Source organism: Dermochelys coriacea, chromosome 10 (genome assembly GCF_009764565.3).
Source record: "Dermochelys coriacea isolate rDerCor1 chromosome 10, rDerCor1.pri.v4, whole genome shotgun sequence".
Classification (NCBI taxonomy): domain Eukaryota; kingdom Metazoa; phylum Chordata; order Testudines; family Dermochelyidae; genus Dermochelys; species Dermochelys coriacea.
Genome location: NC_050077.1, coordinates 20547666 through 20569729, shown reverse-complemented (window position 1 = coordinate 20569729; position 22064 = coordinate 20547666). Strand labels below are relative to the sequence as shown.

At 37.3% G+C, this 22064-nt stretch overlaps 1 protein-coding gene across 1 annotated transcript in view; it reads right to left on the bottom strand.

Moving 5' to 3' along the window:
- SNX29 (sorting nexin 29) overlaps positions 1-22064 on the bottom strand; it is a 477394-nt gene that overhangs the window by 416250 nt on the left and 39080 nt on the right. The window contains 6 exon segments of the mRNA XM_043494140.1: positions 659-741; positions 1310-1391; positions 8360-8478; positions 9227-9602; positions 14292-14540; positions 16355-16425. Of these exon segments, the coding sequence (XP_043350075.1) occupies positions 659-741; positions 1310-1391; positions 8360-8478; positions 9227-9602; positions 14292-14540; positions 16355-16425 (980 nt within the window).

Genomic DNA, 22064 nt, shown 5'->3' with positions numbered 1-22064 from the left:
TGGACACTATTAAATTAGGCTTGAATAAAGACTGGGAGTGGATGAGTCGCTACACAAACTAAAAACTATTTCCCCGTGCCAATTTTCCCCTACTGTTACTCACACCTTCTTGTCAACTGTTTGAAATGGGCCATCCTGATTATCACTACAAAAGGTTTTTTTCTCCTGCTGACAATAGCCTACCTTAATTGATTGGTCTCATTAGAGTTGGTATAGCAACCCCCCATTTTTTTTTCCATGTTCTGTGTGTACATCTTCCTACTGTATTTTCTACTGCATGCATCTGATGGAGTGGGTTTAGCCCATGAAAGCTTATGCCCAAATAAATTTGTTAGTTTCTAAGGCACCACAAGTACTCCTCATTCTAATATGACAGTATTTTGTGTAGTTTTTGGAGAAAAAAGGTCAGTGTCACATTGGCAACACAGTATTACTAGCTGGGAACTGCAGATTCAGAACCATCTCAGAACTCTCATGCCCATTGATAGCCAGCAGGTCAAAAGAGAAGTACTGGGTGTTCATCAGAGCAAAGGCTTTGCCTCACAGGAAACATCTCAGAGAGAGAGAGAAAGCGAGTGCGCATACTATCAGTAGAGCTTGAAAAGCTAATTCTGAAAAGCACATACTGTCAATCTAAATGGTTCAAGCAAGTACTTACTAATTGTCATTGATTCTGGCACAGTGGCTGAAGGTAACATATTGCTTAAAGCATTCACTTGAACAGGAGGACTGATATCCACTCTAGTTAAAAAGACAGAAGATCATTAATATTAACCAGAGGAACACAAAATTCTCAATTCAAAGACTAATAAGCAAGATTTGTAGAAGCAGAAACGATTAAAAGACCACATTCTATTCACCATGTGTACATGTAACACAAAATAACATGCTGAAGTCGTAGATAAAGAGGAAAATACTTTTATTTTAATCCAAACTTATTTGAAATTAAAAAAAAAAATCTAACTTCTGCATGAATCTTAATATATAAATATTGAAAATATTAATATTCAAATAGACAAACTATATGACTAGTATATGGTGCAAAAATGACTTCCAGATGAAGTTCAGATACCATTTGACATGGGTCCTTTAGCATCATTAGAGATAATATAAAATATTAAGAAGATTATGAAAATATGGAAGTATGGATCTAGGCATTTGTCTTTCCAAATGTTTATAGAATTAATCTGATTAGTGGTGTGTTTCGAGTACTGAGTAATTATGGCTTGGGTGCCAACTTTACTTTGCATGTGCCTGTTTACCATTAGGTACTTCTGTTTTATAATTAGAAAATCTAAATTTGATTTACCTATAAGGAAGTTCAGATCCTCTCTGAGCCAGTTCTACTGCAAGAACAGCACTTTCATGCCCATCTCCATTCTCCAGGTTACCTAAAGTAGCATGCACAGGACATAAAATTAGTTAATGTAAAAATGAGCAAAATCTAACAGTTGTCCGTTATACTTGCAACTAATAAAGTTAGTAAGCATAAAATTTTCAAAACACATAAATCAAAATTTCACAAAGGAAATAGGCTTGTAAGTGCATAAGCCCCATTGACTGTCAATGAGATTTAGGTGCTTCTGAGAATTTTACATTTAGTTATATTACATTTAGTGTGCTGACATTTTACAGTCACAATTTCATGTTTCAAAGTTCTGAGGAAATGCCTTCCCTGAAGTATCACAAATCCTAATGCTTAATTTAATTAAATATGAAGTTTGATACTGATCACAAACAGAGCTGTGGGAAGTGAACTGGTGGTTTAAATCCAATCATAAACTGACATTTTGTAAATTTAAAAATCCACTATTACAACTGACATCTTTGTTGGCAGTTTTCATACACACAATGAGGATTAAATAAGCATAGAAGACCATTCACTTCCAGAGGTCATTCCATCATGTCAGGGTTTAGACATTAATGGGTCAGTGTGGAAAAGTTTATACCTCATACTTTATCTGTTCTGTATATTAAGAAGTTTATTTTTCTAAGCCATCTAACACTGACTATTTTATGTCCCTAATAAAAATTAATCCATATTCATGCCATCATCCTACATACAAAAAGCTGTCTCTATTTAATAGCCCCATTGGCCATTCAGTCCCTTATAAAACGTTCAAGTGAAACAAAAATTCAACCATATTTCACTGACATTTTCTGCATATCCAAAATATATTTTATCATAATGAGGTTTCCCATAAAATAAACCTAGAAGCATATGTTAAAACAGTACCGGATTAAAAAAAAAATGGAGAGAGAAGGTTGACAATGTGTTGACAGTGATTTTGGGTTGAATAAGTAAGGGCATGTCTGTGTTTGTTTTTTAAAATGGTAGAGTTTAAAAAACCTCTGTCATTACTGAACTCTCCACTTTGCTTCCAAGAAACTGAATTTCAACCCCAAATTGTGCTACCTCACCGTACATGGAAACTTGATGCGTCTTGACACATCCCTGAAGCATTACAATAAGGACTGAAGTCAAGGCATCCTTACAAATTAATGAAAAAGTATACTGTAACAATTTCAAAGTTATATCAGCCGCCTATAAATCAAGATGAACTATTAGGATGTTAGTACATACCATATCAATTCTGCAACAGTCCAAACAGTATGCTTAACAATCTTTTCATACCCTATTTTCCAATCAATTAAAACATTAAATATTTCCTCCCACCACTGCAGAGTAATTAGCAACTGTTTGTCACAGACCAAGCTGCAATGTTGTCAACTTAACCAAGGCAAAACCAAACAAAGAAATCAAATTACTTGAATTATATTAGCAAACAAAATAGTTTCTCTCTGTGGGTGTTTTGGTCTCAAACCTGGTATAAAGTTTAAGGACAAATTAAAAAACTCAGAAAGATGGCTGACAGGGTCTGAGGCTCACAATTCTTATTAAATGTAAAAAAGGGGGGGACTACTCAGTTCTTCTCTATTCAACTACTGGGACAAGGTAGTATCTTTATGGACCAACTTCTTTTGGTGAGAGAGACAGCTTTTGCGCTTAAATAGAACTCTTCTTCAGGCCTCATTCAGATTTGAAGAAAAGCTCTGTGTAAACTCAAAAGCTTGTCTCTCTCACCAACAGAACCAGCCCAATAAAAGATATTACCTAACCCACCTTGTCTTTCTAGTACCCTGGACTGACACAGCTACAACACTGCATACAACTAATTCAACTGATTATTTTATTAAAGTTGCAAGTATATGAAGCAACAATAGAGGGCAGTACAACATTACTTAATTCTTTTCAAGTTATATTCTTTGATTTTTACCACCATAATTATACAGAAAAATTGTTAAAAAAAAAAAAAACCACTGCCCATTTATCTACCTCATCAATTAATGGTTCTCAAAAAACTACAGGAATATACACAGCAGATTCAAACTGGAAGAAAGGTTTTACTTCTGAACTGCATATATTTGGAATGCTGCTGAACTGTGAAGCAGTCATTAAAAAGAGAACACATTCAAATAAACATGTTATTTTATTAAACAATTATCCAAGTAACTAAACAAACTATATATTCTGGTGACACATTTATGGCAAAATAAAGAATCATTAATGTACACAGTTTTACAGACTCTCTCCCTGCCCTGGAGTTTGTGTTCCATATCATCTCAGGATCAAAATCATTCAGAAAAATGATGCTGTAAAGGATTACTGCTGGAGTTGGTAAAAGGATTCGGAAAGAAATGGGTTTTGGGACGTGCTTGGGTGCAAGGACAGTGTTCCATCTGCAGAAGGCTACAAGATAGGCAAGAAAATAAGAGTGTAAGAAAGATGAAGGGGAGAGTAATGTAAAAACTAGGAACAGTACAGGAAGAAATGAAAGCACAGATGTAGGAATACAGACATTAATAGACAATGGTAATCTTAAAGTAATCACATTGTTAGTTATGTACATCTGATTTGGTAGTTTTAATGGGCCATAACAACAGCTAGCCTTACCAAGGTCTTTCAATTTATATCTCAGAGTATATCCAAATTAATCTACTTTCAGTCCCCACAGAAATCCTGTATTTTCTCTATGGCTCCTCTAACATCTAAATTAACACTACTGTAGATATTGGAGGATGACAAATAAGTAAATTGCTATGAGAATTCAGTTCTCCACAGACATTTATGGCCAGGGGGTGGAGGAGAGTGGGGAGAGAGACTGTGCTATCGTACGCAGCCAGCAGATGATATTGAGACATAGCATTCAGCCCAACAGCCATATTTTGTATATACTTGTATTAAACCAACTTCATGTGACTTTGGTTATTAGTTATTTTTCTCTAGTTAGTATTTGCCTAAAACTTCTGTAACTAAAACTGTATATTCCTTGGCCTCAACCGAACAGTGAATTCTATTTTTGAGACAATTCATTATAGTTTTATACACACATGAAGCATACACACAAATTTAACCATCACCTATTGTACACATTAATCTTGTAATTTTACTATTGCAATGTAACAGTGAAGTATGCATATCATCATTTTGAATCACTTATATTCAAGTCCTTCAACGATTAGACTTTTTAGGATTTGCAAGTGGCTGTGGTTGGCATCTATCAGAAACTAAAGCTTTGTTCCACGTCAGTACATTAAAATTTGCATTAGGCCATTTTAAATCTGTGGCATCCTGTTACTCCTTGAACTTTCAATCTCCACTTTCAGACAAGTGGTATTGTTTTTTAAATTGAAATAGTTTAGGTAGACGTTGTGTCATGAAATCATTGTGGAGGTCTAAATTCCATGTCAGGCACAAACAATACAAATTGACATACAGAAAACCAACATCCATATTATTAACATGTTTAGGACATTTAACACTTCGAAACTTCATCGCAGTAGTACCAAACTACTTATTAAAATAATGAAAAATTTTTTAAAAGAATAAAATCTATTCTATCACACAACTGAAATGTTGACTTGAGACTACTCAAAGTTCATGTTCGCATGGCCAGGCACACAGCATAAACTGCTAAGGATTTCAAAAACACAGTTGTTTTCTCCCCTCTCTAACAAGTAATTTTTTTAGCAGTCCATGTAAAAATAATGAGTATGAGCGTAATTCTTAGTTCTCGTCTATGCTAGAAATCTTTTCAGTGAGCTGTTGAAAAATTACACGTAGCTTTGTTTTACAGTATATTCATATCTCCCATATTTTGAGGTGCTGAGCAGTGCCTGCATCAGTTGCAACAGGAAAGAGCATATTCAGCACCTGACAGGATTGGGAATCAAGTCCTCTTAATTTATATACTGTGCACTATTTGGCTATTCATATAGTGCCAGATTCTGCAAGGTACAGAGGATCCTCAACTCCTGTTAATGTAAATGAAAGTTGAAGACTGCTCAATACATCTCAAGGAAGTGCTCAGCACCTCTCAGAGTTGGGCTCACAGAAATCAAAAGAAAATTGCCAACAACCGATTATTATTTTTGATTGTTCAGGAGGAGGCACTTAAACTGTGAATAAGATGCACCTCTCTCTCTCTCTCTCTCTCTCTCTCTCTCTCCCCCCCTCCAACCCTCCTCCCCCAAAACTCCAGGAAGAGCATTGACATGGCATCCTCAACCAGGGTTACGACTCAGGAGAATTAAATAAATTTGTTGCTCCCAAAATGATGGTTCTCTGCCTGTACTCTGTATCCCTTTCACACCTCAACACAAACAAGTGTGCAGTTGTTTACTGTTATCTACACACACTTAGGACTGCACAATTTTTTTTTGCCACTTTTAAAACATTTTTATTACTGTCCTCATCAGGCACACCTCTACAATTTGATAAATATTCCAAAATTCCAGTTTTAAATAATTTTGTTTTAGTTAACAGTTCAGCATTTCAACAGAAATGTATACATTTTTTAGTTAAGACAACGATAAATTCCTGCTACAAGATCTTTTACTGTAAACATTTTCACTGAAACCATTAAGGTAGTTCATTTTAAGTCCACTATAGTTTTCAAAATGGCAAGTATACTTAGTCCCACTGATTACTGAAAACCTATCAACTGGAACACTTTCCACACTGGAAGACATGCCAGAGAAACTTGCTCTTCCACAGCACCCCAATATGTCTGCGCTGTCATATTATAATATGGAATACTCATAGAAACACACACATTTTCTGCATCAGCAAGATAATTAACATTCAAGACAACCCATGTGCTGCATGGATCTATGTCCATCATCCATTAGCTCAGTTTTTAAGTTAATTAATCTAAATAAATTGTACCAAGTATAGGTTTTCTTCCTGAAAACACTATCCTGGCCACCATGGATGTAGAAGCTCTTTACACCAATATTCCACATGAAGATGGTCTACAAGCTTTCAGAAACAGTATCCCTGATGAGGCTACGGCACACCTGGTGGCTGAGCTTTGTGACTTTGTCCTCACACACAACCATTTCAGATTTGGGGACACCTTATACCTTCAAGTCAGCAGCACTGCTATGGGTACCCACATGGCCCCACAGTATGCCAACATTTTTATGGCTGACTTAGAACAACGCTTCCTAAGCTCTCATGCCCTAGAGTCCCTCCTCTAGTTACGCTACGTTGATGATAGCTTTATCATATGGACCCACAGGAAGGAGGCCCTTGAAGAATTCCACCTGCATTTCAACAATTTCCACCCCATCATCAACCTCAGCCTGGACCAATCCACACAAAAAGTCCACTTCCTGGACACTACAGTGCAAATAAGTGATAGTCACATAAGCACCACCTGTACTGGAAACCTACTGACCGCTACATATACTTACCTACATGTCTCCAGCTTCCATCCAGGACACATCAAATGATCCATTGTCTATACCCAAACTCTAATATTCAACCACATTTGCTCTAATCCCTCAGACAGAGACAAACACCTACAAGATCTCTATCAAGTGTTTTAAGCATTCTTAAAACTACAGTACCACTTGGGGAAGTGAGGAAACAGACTGACAGAGCAAGACGGGTACCCAAAAGTCACCTACTACAGGACAGGCCCAACAAGGAGAATAACAGAACACCACTGGCCATCACATACAGCCCCCAGCCAAAACCTCTCCAGCACATAATCAACAATCTACAACCTATCCTGGAAAACGATCCCCCACGCTCACAGGCCTTGGAAGGCAGGCCAATCCTTGCTTACAGACAGCCCCCCAACCTGAAGCAAATACTCACCAGCAACTACACCCACACCACACCACAGAAACATTAAACCAGGAACCAATCCCTGTAACAAACCCTGTTGCCTTCTCTGTCCCCATATCTACTCTAGCGATACCATCGTAGGATCCAACCACACCTCATTCACCTGCACATCTACGAATGTGATATATGCAATCATGTGCCAGCTATGCCCCTCTGCCATGTACATTGGCCAAACTAGACAGTCTCTACGTAAAAGAATAAATGGACACAAATCAGACATCAGGAATGGTAACATACAAAAGCCAGTAGGAGAACACTTCAATCTCCTTGGACACTCAATAACAGATTTAAAATAAGCCATTTTTCAACAAAATAACTTCAAAAACAGACTTCAAAGAGAAACCGCAGAGCTACAATTCATTTGCAAACTTAACACCATCAATTTGGGCTTGAATAGGGACAGGGAGTGGCTGGCTCACTACGAAAGCAATTTTCCCTCTCTTGGTATTGACATCTCCTCATCAGTTACTGGGAGAGGACCACGTTCACCCTGACTGAATTGGCCTTCAACATTGGTTCTCCACGTGTAAGGTAACTCCCCTCTCTTCATGTGCCAATATATATTTATGTCTGTATCTGTAATTTTCACTCCATGCATCTGAATAAGTGGGTTTTTTATCCACAAAAGCTTATGCCCAAATAACTCTGTTAATCTTTAAGGTGCCATCGGACTCTTCATTGTTTAAATAAATAGTGTAATGCACAAAGTTAGTATTCAAAGGATGTGAATAAAATATTCATCAAGTCAGAAATCAAAATGCATGCTGAAAATGTGGTGGAGAATAAAAAGGGAATTGACTTCTTGAAGTTTACACAACATTTACCAAAACACATGCAATTATATTTTATAGCTAAAAAGGGTATTTTTTTCCCATTTATTTAAAAAACAAATTCTAGTATATGGCTGGCTAACGCCCATTTGGGAGATTCGGGAATTCATATAAATAATATATAGCTACTGTATTATAATCACTAATAAAGAGAAGCATGTGGAATTGATAGTACGCCAAATCAAATACATACAGGTAGAATTTGAACATACATGTTTATCAAGAATGATAGCTCTAAAGTTGTATAAAAATTATGGTACACAAGAACATGGTTTCAACACAGTAGAGAACTAGAGCAGTTTATTGAAATTAGAGAATAGTAAATACCTACCAATCTGGGCGTAAGAACTAACAGCACTGACAGGAAACAAAATATCTGAATTATCATTCAGGATCTGCAGGGGAGTCCAAGTGCATATCTGTGAATTGCATGTGCTCCCTTCATGTGGCCTAAATAAAAATATATGATGGGCAGTGATCCGTGTTTTATGTATTTCTTTGAAATATAATATACAAATTATTAATTTTGTACAGTATTGTCAGGATAGAAGTTACAATAAATTATGCTAGGAAAGAATTGTATCTCAGTTCCCCCTCCTCTTCCTTCCCCAACCCCAGTTCTTGTGAGTAGATGTATGAAGAAATGTTTCAAACATAACACAGAGCTGGCTGGTCCAAAGTAGGCAGGCAGGCTGGGCAGTGCCCTGTTCTCCACCTTCAGTGCCCAGTGATCTGCCAAACATGATTGAGAAAAGGAAGGGGGATGCAATTTCAAAAAACAAAATATTAAAACTGTGTCATTTAAAAAACAAACATTGTTTTACTGTACAACCAAACATCCATACGAAGGATGGGAAAATCTCCAATGGGTAAGGGTTGGTTTGAATTTATCATCCAAATGTTTGGATGGCTGTTTGAAACTTGAGTCTGAAAAGTTCAGACTGGAAATCTTGTAAGGAAATTCCTGGAAATCTCACAAGTTTTTCTTCTGGTCCTTGCCAGAGATCACAAGCGAAGACCACCAGATTTTACATTTTGACCACGTGAATTATTTGGATAAGTTATAGTTTGATTCTAAAAATAGATAAAAAAGTTTAGGGATCTTATAGGTTAGGCAAATTAATTTTCCTGTTCCTATTAAGCACTTGAAGCAAAGTAGAACTGCACAGACAGTTTAGTTTTGGCTCTGTGTACTCACTTTTCTGAAACTTTTGTTTCATCTTCCACGCCTTTGTTTCCCAATATCTTTCCAAATATCTCTTCCTCATTTTCGTCTACATCTTCATCATCAATACTCTTCACATCAAGCTTCTGGTAACTATATTCACCATTCAAAAACATGGAATCACTTTTCCACAAATGGGTATTCTGATTTCCGTTTAAATTTTGTACAAGAGAGCCTTCAGAGAAAGGTAACACAAAAGCTGAAGACTTATCTGAGTTCTCTTCTGAACTTTCTCCTGCAACTACTGTCTTTAAAGTATCTCCTAAATTTTGTTCATCTTCCTCCTCATCAAATGATATGATGTGTGTCACCCTTTTCTTCTTCTTTCGATCTTTTCTACATTTTAAATCTGGTGGCAACAAAAGAAAGATTTACATATTTTAAAGAAAAGCAGCTAGTAACAAATGGAGATACCTAATTCATGTTTTAGGACTTTACTGCCTTTCCTTACTAAGGTAAAACATACATGATGATGGGACGGGGAAACAAAACACAAACAAAAAGATTTTTCCAGGATTAAGGCTGCCAAAGCAAGTTTGCACACTGCTAAAATAACATATTTGAAATAAAAAGATAATGTATTTAATATCCTTCCTGCCCCAATCAATCAAGTCGCTAACATTTTTGATAGCTCCTCAGGGAACCTTGATGGGAAGTGTTTCACGGGAAGAAATTCCAGATACTTAAAAAGAGTATTCCGTGGCAATTATTTAAGAATACTATTACAAATAGAAAAGGGTTAAAATGACAAAGAATGACAGATAAAATTAGTGTTTGCAGTGTTGGTCCCAGGAGACTAAAGGTAGTATATTTTATTGGACCATCTTCTGTTGGTGAAAGAGATAAGCTTTGGAGCTACACAGAGCTAAAGAAAGCTTCTCTCTTTCACCAAGAGAAGTTGGTCCAATAAAGGATTTTACCTCACCCACCCTGAGTCTCAGACGAGATTAGTGACAGACCGTAGAATACTTATAAAACCTCATGGGTTTATATTCTTTACCTTTAAATGTACTTTTGAACCTGTTAAGCAGTTTATTTAAAGGACCCCTAACTAAATGGTTTCGACTTTGAAGAGTTGTTTTTGAGGAGGTGGGGGGATGGAGGTCATATTTGTTTGTGGTAGCATACTGGAACTCTCAGAGAAAGAAAAGTTCAATATATATTTTGAAATTTCTCATTTTGTCCCTTGCCCCCATTTCACCTATCCCACCCCACCCATATTGCTCTCTCTCTCACACACACCCCTATCTCTATACCATTCAGCTAAACTAATATTACAGTTTTCTGCCTTCCCCTTTTGATCTAGAGGGCAGGGTGGATTTGATTTAAATCATGAGGAAGACTTGATTTAATCATGGATTTCTACATAAAAGTGCATTCTTGTTGGTTGTTATAACCTTAATACATATTCTTCACAACTCAGAGACAGAAGTAGGTTTCATTTTTAGAAGGTACACACTATACATTTTAAGTGATTTATTTGGAAATATTTTCAGATTAGTTTTACAGCTATATCAGAAAATGAATGATTGGTTATTTCATGTACCAAAGGTAATTGAAGCAGATATTTATGAAGTCATTGGGAGGTTAACTATCTCCAATTCAACAGGTTAATCATTAATATTTGGAGGATTTTCTTGCCATGCTGTATTAGGAGGAGAACATCACCAGACAGACATTTAAATTGTTTTATTCAACTAAAAACAACAACGTTATATATTCTGGTTTTTTTTTTCTGCAACAGCAAACATATAACATTTTTAAAAAACAAGCATATGAATTTTTGAATTTAGTTAAACATTCAAGTTTTTTAAAATCAGGTTTGTTTTTGTTAAAATTGGTTTTAACTAAAATAAATGAAAATTTAAAAAAATAAATCGACTGTCAGCCAGGTGAACGTGAGAAACTTAAAATATCGGCTTCTACAGCTAACTCAGTCGTCTTCACCTTCATTTTCCTGTTTGTTCATAAACTGGAAAAGAAAAACAAGCTTTCCTGCTTTTTCAGATCCCAAACGATTTCTTAATTTGGAATGAATTAATCCGAAGGAAGAAAATATTCTTTCTACACCATCAGAAAAAGCTATTGCTGTTAAATGTGAGTTCATCACTTCAACAGTCTTGGAATCCAAATGCTTAAGTGACTTCCACTAGTTCACTGGCGTGACTTTCTTTAAAACATCATCATCAAACATATATTTCTTGAATGGTTCACCCTTAGCGCTGAAGTTTATTATAGTTGACATTATGGAAGAATGATTGCTGGATGTCCATGTCATAGCCAACTCCTCTTCTTCAGCAGTTAAGGTTTTACCCTAGTACCAAGTATCGATAATATTTGCAAGAAAATGAGCAGGTGATAGTGCTTGTCCCATTTGTTTTTTTAATACTTGTAATTTAACACTGTCGTTGCATATTTCTCTCTTTAAGATCTCAATCAGTTCCTTCCAAATTTCAACAGCGTCAGCAATAAAACAGCTATTTCCCTGAATTTTGTTAAAGGCTACAGAAATAGGCTTCAGGATACTCAGCATATGTTCAACATTTCTCTTAATCCAGTGCTGAGAACTTTGGCTGTGGCAGTGCCATCTATTTTTTCACAAATTTATTCACAAACTGTCATCAGATTAGGCCAGTTCTGGATATAATGCTCAAAACAGTCCACTACTGAATTCCATCGCACGTCTTGTCAGAGAGTTAGCTTGGTTCCTCCCACTTTTTTCAGAGCAGCTGCTGCAAAGTGACTGTTAACGGAAGTATTTTGAAATTTCAACATTAGCCTTTATTTCTGAAACACTGAAGTCTTTGGCTAGGAGGTGCATCAAACAAGCAATGCAACTGTATGTTATTAGCTTGGGACTCTCTTCAAAATAATTTCTTCTCATCTTGCATACATTTGCAGCATTGTCTAGCTGTGTACTAGACATCTGAATTTCTTTTCACAGCTTGTTTTAGCTTTTATAGCTACTTTTTGTAAGCATTCTGCTGTGTGTTCATTTCCTCATGTATCAATTGTTTCTGTAAGGAAGACATTCCCTTCTTCTATTGTCACACAAGCACATACAACAGGATCATTGTGGACATTGCTCATCCATTAAGATTCAGGTTAACAATTTTATCCTTTAACCTTTTGCACACTGCTCAATTTCACTTTCATACACTTAATCCAGCAATTTGCCTGCTCTGTTGGGTGGACTGTATCCTGGTCTTCATGACTGAACCACGTTAATGAAGTGTGGGTTCTCAATCATACAGAAAGTAGAGTTTGTTGTATAAACAAACCAGGCAATTTTTTTATCCATTGCCTCTTTTTGTAATCTGCTGGTTCTTATCACAAACTTATCTATGGTTGTTTCTGGATGATGGAGATTTTTTTTTTTTCTTTTTGCTACAAGTGATATACTCTGGCTATGTGACATACATGATGTGACTGAAACACTATCATTGGCAGATAATTCTGAAACTACAGAAAATTATGGTGATCCTGCAGGTGGATAGTCTTTGGAATCCTGTATGTTGAGGATGGATTCTCCTAAACAAAATAAGTCAATACAGTTATTTAATTATTATTACTATACTGTTCGTTTAGTATTATTCTTTGCATTCACTGACACTCATTACTACTTTAAAGGTGAAATTGTAAAAGGAAGATCTGCCTATTTCAGCTATTTATTTTTTTAATCACAACTGCATCTAGAGTACCACAGAGAAACAACTACATTTTTTGCTCAAACATGAGAATTCAAGAATAATCCAGAAGGAAGACAAGCAGTCCTTAAGAAAGAAGTATGAAATAAAAAAAAGTTTACCAACCTGAAGATCCTGCATGTTCCTTTCATCATCTTCAACGCAGCTTCCTCTTGAGAAGGAACACTTCCCATGTTGTTATTTCATTCACGAAATCCAGCCTTGCATTTCTTTGTTGCACTGTTTGCATTTTGCAAGCATGCCTGTCTTACCAACAGGTAGAGGAACTTTAAAATATTCCTAAATTAGGTCTCTTTTATGGCCTGCTGCCATTATAGGTTTTCCCCTCTGTTGAGATAATGGTATGGTAGATCTCAAATCAGTGAGACCTCAAGACTTCTGGAATATGCTGCTCAAACAGTTTCACTTTTGTTTCTACTGCCTGTCCTTCCCTTCTCACATTTATCTCCAGACTTATTCTCCTTGTCCAGATCTATTCCGCCCACAACAATCTTCTATTCATTGAACTTTTTGAAACTTTGCACTTTTAAAGAAAGATAAGGGATTGACTCTGTGTACACAACTTTGCAGAGTGACAATAGGTTTGAGGTCTGTTATTTCTCATCTCTATATATTATTTATTTTAAAACATTTTTGCCGTTAACAAGCATGTTAGGAGACACAAATCCAGTTTAAGAATTGCAAAACTAAGCATTTCTGATAGTATCTTCTAGATTGAGCACTAATCCCATTGGGTAGATAGAAAGATTAAACCTAAATAATCTATACAGAAGGCCCTGGAACCCCATAAAATTGGGTCCCTAATCCATGAACTATTGGGACTCATTTACAAAACTTTTCTTAAACATGTATATATTGTCTCAGACCACAGAATTAGACTTTATAAACCCTATTCCATGATGAGATATCTTTGAGCTATAATATATCATATGTGATACGGGAGGGCCAGGTAGCATCTGATGGGTATTTTACAATGATTTAGAAGTGTGCCATAACAAATTTCAAGTAAAAATCCCAAACGGTCTTCAAAAGATTATAATTTTCTGCTCCCAGAGATACAAATAGCATAATGCACATATCCATTATACAGAAGAGCTTTTAATTTTCCTTCACACCAATATTTCCAAAGTACTTTTCTTAAAAATGAATCTACCAGTTTTAATATATTATATAATTTAAATATTATTCTAATATAATTTAAATTATGTGTAACAAATATCTTTAATTATTTAAATAATTTATTATTTTAGAGTCTTCCTTAATTTAAAAAAATTAAATATTTGAGCACTTTTTATACTTTTTAATTATGTTGGTATCCCCAAAATGCTTACCAACAGTAACATTCTTTGATAGAACTGGAAGCGGGTCAGAGTCTTGATCGGGTTTGATTAAAATGGAAACAGCAGAGGATGCAGTTATCTCTCTTAGAAGGCTGCTAACACCTTGGGTGGATTCCTTCAACAATGAGGTTACATTTTGCGTGGATTCTTTTAAGAGATCAGAGACTGTAGGAGTGCATTTGCTCTGCCCATTTAAGTCCTTGTTGTCGATGTTGATTGCAAAAAGAATGGAGTTCAGACCTATAGATAAAGCAAAAAATGAAAAACCATACAGTAACATAACTGAGTGCATATTTGCAATGATATTTCATACACAAATGAAATTAATAGAACATTAAGGCTGCAATGAGGAAGTGTGAAAATAAATCCACAATGAAGAGTAGATTTTAACACTGCCTCCTTCTGTAATTCACTAATCACATACTATCTCAAATATGACATAGTGGAAGATCTGTGTTGATGACTCACAGATCTACCTCTCCCCTCTGGACCTGTCTCCTTCTGTCCAATTAAAATATCATCCTGTCTCTCTGACACTGCCTTGTGAATGTCTAGCCATCACCCAAAGCTTAACATGGCTAAAAGAGAGTTCTTAATCACATCCCTCCTCCAACCATCCCCGCTAATTCCTTTATTGATCACTGTGGACAACACCTCCGCCTGCCTGTCACTTAGGCTCCTAATGTGGGCATCTTCAACTCGGAACTCCCTCTAGGTCCTCACACCTAGGCTATATCTAAATCTTGCCAATTCTTTATGTATTACATCTCTAAGATATGGCCTTTCTTATCCATCCAAGCTCTCATCAACTAGCATTTCAATCACTCCATCGTTATTCTTTCTGCCTTTCACAAATACAATCTTGCCCAATTTACATCCATTCAGAATGCTGCTACAAAGATCATTTTCCTAGCTTGTTGCTTGAACCACGTCATCCCTCTCTTTACATCCTTCCACCATCTCTATCACATCAAACCTAAGCTGCTTGTCATCACGTCCAAGGCCCTTCAGGGTCTATCTGGATGCTACCTATGATCTTGCATTCACTATTAAGATGTTGATGCTCGCCTATGATCGACCCATAAATTTTTCTCACAAGCATCTCTGTGCTCTCTCCCATGCTGCCCCGATGTTTAGGAGGAGCTCCCAATAAATATCCACAAAACTAACTCATTATCTTCTTTGAAAATCCTTCTCAAAAATTCTCCTTTGCTGTAATGCCTACAAAACAAAAAACAAAAAACAATAAAAACCTCGACAACAGGTAGACTGCTGGTTTGCAGAGACCACTGCCTATCATGTTGACCAATACTGTCTTTGTTTCCCTGTACGACTGTTCCCTATCCACCTGTTGGCTCTTTTCTTATACTGAGACAGTAAACTCTTTGGGGCACAGACTATCTTTTTTGTTGTTTGTACAGTGGCTAGTACAATAGAGTCCTAGGCCATGACTATGGCTTTTAGGCATTAATGTAATAAAAATAAATAAGAAGGAACATTACACAGAGGAAGGATGGTCCAGTGGCTATAACATTAACTTGGACTTGCCAGACCAAAGTTCAATTCCCTGTGATCTTGGATGCAATTCAAGAAATAGTATGCAATCAAGTAAGCCTATTGCATTGCACACATTGTCAAAATGCTGCTTTAAGTTGTTTTGCTGTTAAAAAAAATATGTCAGTTCTCTTATGAATAACATCACCTAATTATTTTCTTTTTTGCTGGTGTACCGATACAGCAATATAAAACTACAATTTTGAAAGATAAAGGTTTGTAAGCAAAAAGTGAAAGCTCCCACACAAAGTATTTCCACCAAGTAGAGACCTACAAAATCTCAGTACTCCCTCTGTAATTTAAGCTGGTGCCAATATCCAATGTTACGTATGCCCCATTACTGAGTACATAAAATGAACCAGCACTTGCCTCACCAACAGCACCCAACTCATTATTTTACAAAGTGCTTTGCAATTACTACAGAAATAAGCACATCCCAAAAATGAAGTCTCTCACACAACAGTATCATTCAGAGCTTGCCTTAAAATGTCCAGGCTTACCAGCTGCCATCGTAGGGATCATACTAGAACGTTCTTCATCCATCATAAAAGACCAGTCTTCATAGAAGACACTATAGATTGAAAGGTAAAGGTAAAGCTAAAGCCACATGGCTGCATACTCTTTATTTAGCATACACTGTTTTTGAAAAGAGGAAATATGACACATATCAGCTGCACAGAGGCTCAGATTCGTCAGCTGATCCAAATACAAACTGCAGTGGCCCTTTATGAGCCTAATATGCATTGGATGGGAGGAAGAGCAATATAAACTCTAGGCAATTCTAAACTAAAAGCAGTGAAGCCTATTCAAATGTGAGTTGTATAAACAGTGAATACTGGGAGTTAAATGAAATAGTCTGCCTTTGATCTTCGCACTTTCTAATAAGATGCAAGTCATTCAGATCAGGAATCTCTCTGCTGTAAGACTAAGTTTACAGTAATACTAGCAATTACTTCTGGATAAACAGCTATATTAACAGCCATATCACTTATCACTGCATATCCATGTAGTTGCCATATTTGAGAAATCTAACATTTCACCTATAGTTATCAAACCATTTTGGAGCAAGTTAGAAAGGATAGATATAAACAAATAATCAGAACAAAGCAAGATCCCTTGTGTAAAAAACTGAGCTGTTGAGCAATGAATTATCAGGACCAAGCAAATTATTTAGGCCTAACTCAACCTGGATGTAAAGACACTAAAGAATCAAAGGGAGGTTGATGTGATTCCTGCAAGTAATAGGCAAGAGACTGTTAACTGAACATGTTGGGCTGAACCTTTCCTTAGAAAGCACCATACTCTATCATTACACATTAAATAGATGGTTAAAGAATGGGATAGCAAAAAATTTATTGGGTCAAAAAATTGAGACTGTTCTTATAAACTGGAAAAGAAAAAGAAAAGAAACAGAAAAGAAACAGAAAAGAAAAGAACTTTATAGTTTGTAACATTTTACGTTAACTCTGTCTACTAATTATCTATGTTGTTGATTTAAATTTTGACTGTTCAGATCAAGGACTGTCATATAACGTGTATGTACAGTATCCAGAAGAATGGTGCCCAATTCTGACTAGGGCATTTAGGCTCGTTCGGGAGCTTGCTCTCTCCCTTACCCCCACCCAATGCAGAACACAAGGCCTTAACAGATGCCTTCCACCTTTTCCCGTCTCCTGCTGCAATCTTAATGTCTTCCAATGTCATTTTGACAGCTTTCAATTCTGCTTCTATTGTGCATTTCCATGTTTGTTATCCTGAGTCTGCCTCATCATCTCTTGCTTGGGGGATTTCAGTCCAATGCCTGTCTCATCATGTTATTGGGGTCTTTCTTGCATGTATATCCTAGACACTTGGATTTTCATTCCATAATTTCCTGTCCTTTCAGTTTCTGTTTTGTCCTCCTCCAGAGTTCTTTGTTTGTGATTTTTTTCTGGACATCTGATATGGAGGATTTGTCTAAGACAGCTGTTTATGAAAACCTGGAGTTCAGACAGTAAGGTCTTAACAAGACTTCATGTTTCAGATCATTTTATAATCAAGTTAACTATTCAAAGTTTAGTTCAGAGGGCAAGATTTCTCTTTTTCCAGATCAGTTTTGGCATTTCTAGATTTCACTATTCTGGCTTTAAATGTCTTATTAGGCTGCCAAGATATGTGAACTATCAGACTTTTTCTAAGTCAGTCTTAGAAAGTATTATTGGTGTTACTTGTTGTGTTGATCCTTATGGTTTTAGTTTTCTCTGTGTTGATTTGCAACCTATGTGCATAGGCCAGGAGATCATTTGTTTTGGCTTGCATCTCTTGATGGGTATGGGATAGCAAATTGACGTACTCTGCAAAGTCAAGGTCCTCTAACTTCAGTGTGGAAGTCCATTATATGCCCCTTGATTGTTCTGTGGTCTCTCATTACGCAATCGACTATCAATAAAGAGATCATGGATGACACAAGACATCCCTTTCTGATGCCCATAGTAACCTTGAATGGCTAAGACAATTCACTGTTGTGTGTTTCCCAGATGTCATAATTAAGGTTAAGATTCTGTCACTGGTGTTTTTACTAAGAGTCAGGAACAGGTCACAGGCAACACACAAAAATTTACGGAAGCCCACAACCTGTCCCTGACTTTCACTAAAAATACCCTGAGGGGAAGGGGACTAACGTCAAAGTGCTGCTGTGGTCGGACCCCCAGCAACTGCCCTAACCCTGGTGCTTCTCCAGCCCCAGGGAGGCTGACCACCAGCCAGCAGCTCCAGGACTGACCACCGGCCAGCTGCTCGGAGGCTACTACTGCGGCAGGGTCTGACTGCCGCTTCTCCAGCCCCAGTGGCTGACCCAATCCCAGCTGTTGCTTCAGCCCGGCAGCCGCTGCTCTAACAGCCCCAGGGCTGACAGCTGCTCCAGCCCTGCCCTGGAAGAAGTCACAGAGGTCCCAGAAAGCCATGGAATCAGTGACAGAATCACATCCTTAGTCATAATAGATCTGAATGTTCACACATTTTTGAAGGATAACATAATGGCATAGCAACTTCCATAAAACTGTTCGATCCTCTGTTCCAAAGGCATTTTTGAAATCTTTATAATTCATATAACACGGCGACTATCACTATCAACAGTTCTTTCAAGATATGTTACTATTCGATCTATACATGATTTCTCCTGTTTGAACCCAGCCTTCCCTTGTCTGTGATGCTGCCCAGGGTGGGTACCCAGGGTTGTGAGGCATCTCGGTACCACCTGCCCTTGATGTGAGGTCTGTGCCTGCTGTGGATCAGCTCCCTGATTCCAACAGCCTCTGGCAACGCACACACTGTCTTCCAGGCTTCCAGAAGCCTATCTGTGCAGGTTAGCAATAGGCTCATATGAATCCCTGAGTCCTCTGAATGTCCTTCTGGAGTGCCCAGACCTTACTCCACCAAACACTCACCGAACTCTCAGATTCTCCACTCTCAAAGGAATAATATACACCAAGGTATTTGATTCCTCTCATGATCACAACTCTGCTTAACCCACAGCACTCTGATACATTAATAAACATTCTTGTTTTCACTATAACCAAAGAACAGAGATTCAAATGATAGTAAATAAGTATATTAGAAACAAATAACAAGGAGTCATTGTGGCACCTTAGAGACTAACATTTATTTGGGCATAAGCTTTCATGGGCTTGATATGCCATCATGTGCCAGCAATGTCGCCCTGCCATTTACATTGGCCAAACCAGACAGTCTCTACACAAAAGAATAAATGTACACAAATCTGACATCAAGAATCATAACATTCAAAAACCAATAGAACACCACTTCAATTTCCCTGGTCACTCAACAACAGACCTAAAAGCGGCAATTCTTCAACAAAAATCTTCAAAAACAGACTCCAACGTGAAACTGCAGAACCGGAATTAATTTGCAAACTGGACACTATCAGATTAGGCCCAAATAAAGACTCGGGAGTGGTTGGGTCATTATAAAATCTAAACCTGATTTCCCCAATATTAATTTCCCCCTACTGTTACTCACACCTTCTTGTCAGCTGTTTGAAGTGGGCCACTCTCATTACACTTTGAAAGTTATTTCTCCTCCCTTGGTATCCTGGTGTCAACTGAAGTGTCTCGTTAGACTAACCTCACACTTGGTAAGGCAATTCACATCTTTTCATGTATTTATACCTGCTCCTGTATTTTCTACTCCATGCATCTGATGAAGTGGGTTCTAGCCCACGAAAGCTTATGCCCAAATAAATTTGTTAGTATCTAAGATGCCACAAGGACTCCTTGTTGTTTTTGCTAATACAAACTAACACGGCTACCACTATGAAACTAGAAACAAATAGTTAAACAGATATACGAGATCAGACTTTTGATCTTCATCAGAAAAGAAGGTTCCCATCCCACCCCTCACTATTTACCTTTTCCTGTTCATTTCCTTATGAAGCCTCCACAAGCTCTTCATTAGCATTTGACTCAGTATGCTAACAGACATCTGTTGCAAGACACACAATACACAGTGGTCCACCAAGGGGAGATGTTTCTCCCCACCTTCTGTTTGGAGAAGTTTGTCTCAAAGCATGCTACCTTCGAGTTATCTGCCTTTAACTACAAGGCTAGAGAACATAACTTTCAGCATATTTATACAACTCTTCGCATATTTTCCATATATACATCTCACAATGATTATGACCACTGTGACACAGTCTGTCACTAAAGACCTTGAATGTCATTCTTTTGGTGAATCCAGGGGATCCCTGTACCCCAGGCCCTCTCCCAGTTGGCATCAAGAGGTCCTTGGGTCAACACTATCATAACCCTGAATCTACCTCTTTCTTTATTCTGTATAGGCACTACCACTGTACAAATAGCAATGCTTCTCCTAGACATTTGATAAGATAACCTTCAAGTTTTTTTATTTGGTAAGTAAAAAACTGAAGGCATTTGTGAAAGATTTGAGACTGGAATGTTAACTAGCTAGCAGGAAGGCTAGAGGAAGTCAGAGTAGATGTAAGGAAATCTTTTTCTATGGAGTCAAAAAGTGGGTCCCCCACAGCTTACTGCTCGGAATGATCTTGCTTGCTACACCCATAAAGTGATTTAGAAAGGGGAGCAAACTGCTTGATATTAAAAGGAAATCTTTCTATTGAATTCAACAGGAGTAGGATAAGGCCCAAAAATCTATGGATGACAGCCAGTGGAAGGATAACAGACATTGCTGAGAATCTTCAGCTACAGGAGGTTTTAAGCAGGTTGGAGAAAAGGACAAAAGTATGTCATATAAAACTGAATGTGATTAAATATAAATTCAATTAACATTACACACTTCCATACTGCCTATCATCTGACGATTACAAAGTGCACCTTAAATTATTCCTTAACACTTCTCTAGCACACTAGACCCTTTTTACAAACAAGTTGAGACATAGTGATTAAATGACTTCCTTTAAGTCTGATAGAGCCCTGAATCCTGAGTCCAAAATCATAAAAACATAACAGCCGTACTGGGTCAGACCAATGGTCCATCTAGCCCAGTTTCCTCTCTTCTGACAGTGGCCAATGTCAGGTGCTTCAGAGGGAATGAAAAGAACAGGCAATCATCTAGTAATCATCCCCTGTGGCCCAGTCCCAGCTTCTGGCAAACAGAGACTAGGGACACCATCCCTGCCCATCCTGGCTAATAGTTACTGATGGACCTATTCTCCATGAACTTATCTAGTTCTTTTTTTAACCCTGCTATGATCTTGGCCTTCCCAACATCCTCTGACAAAGAGTTTCACAGGTTGTGTTGTGAAAAGAAATGCTTCCTTTTGTTTTAACCTGCTGCCTATTAATTTTATTTGGTAATCCCTAGTTCTTGTGTTATGAAAGAGAATAAATACTTCCTTATTTACTTTCTCCACACCAGTCCTGATTTTATAGACCTCTATCCTATCCCCCCCCTTAGTCATCTCTTTTCCAAGATGAAAAGTCCCAATCTTATTAATCTCTCCACATATGGAAGCTGTTCCATAACAATAATCATTTTTATTTCTCTTTTCTGTACTTTTTCCAATCCCAAAATATCTTTTTGAGATGGGGTGACCAGGTGTGCACGCAATATGCAAGATGTGGGTGTACAATGAATCTATACAGAGGCCATATATCATATAATCTGTCCATTTCCTAATGATTCATAACATACTGTTAGCTTTTTTCACTGCTGCTTCACATGCAGTGCATGTTT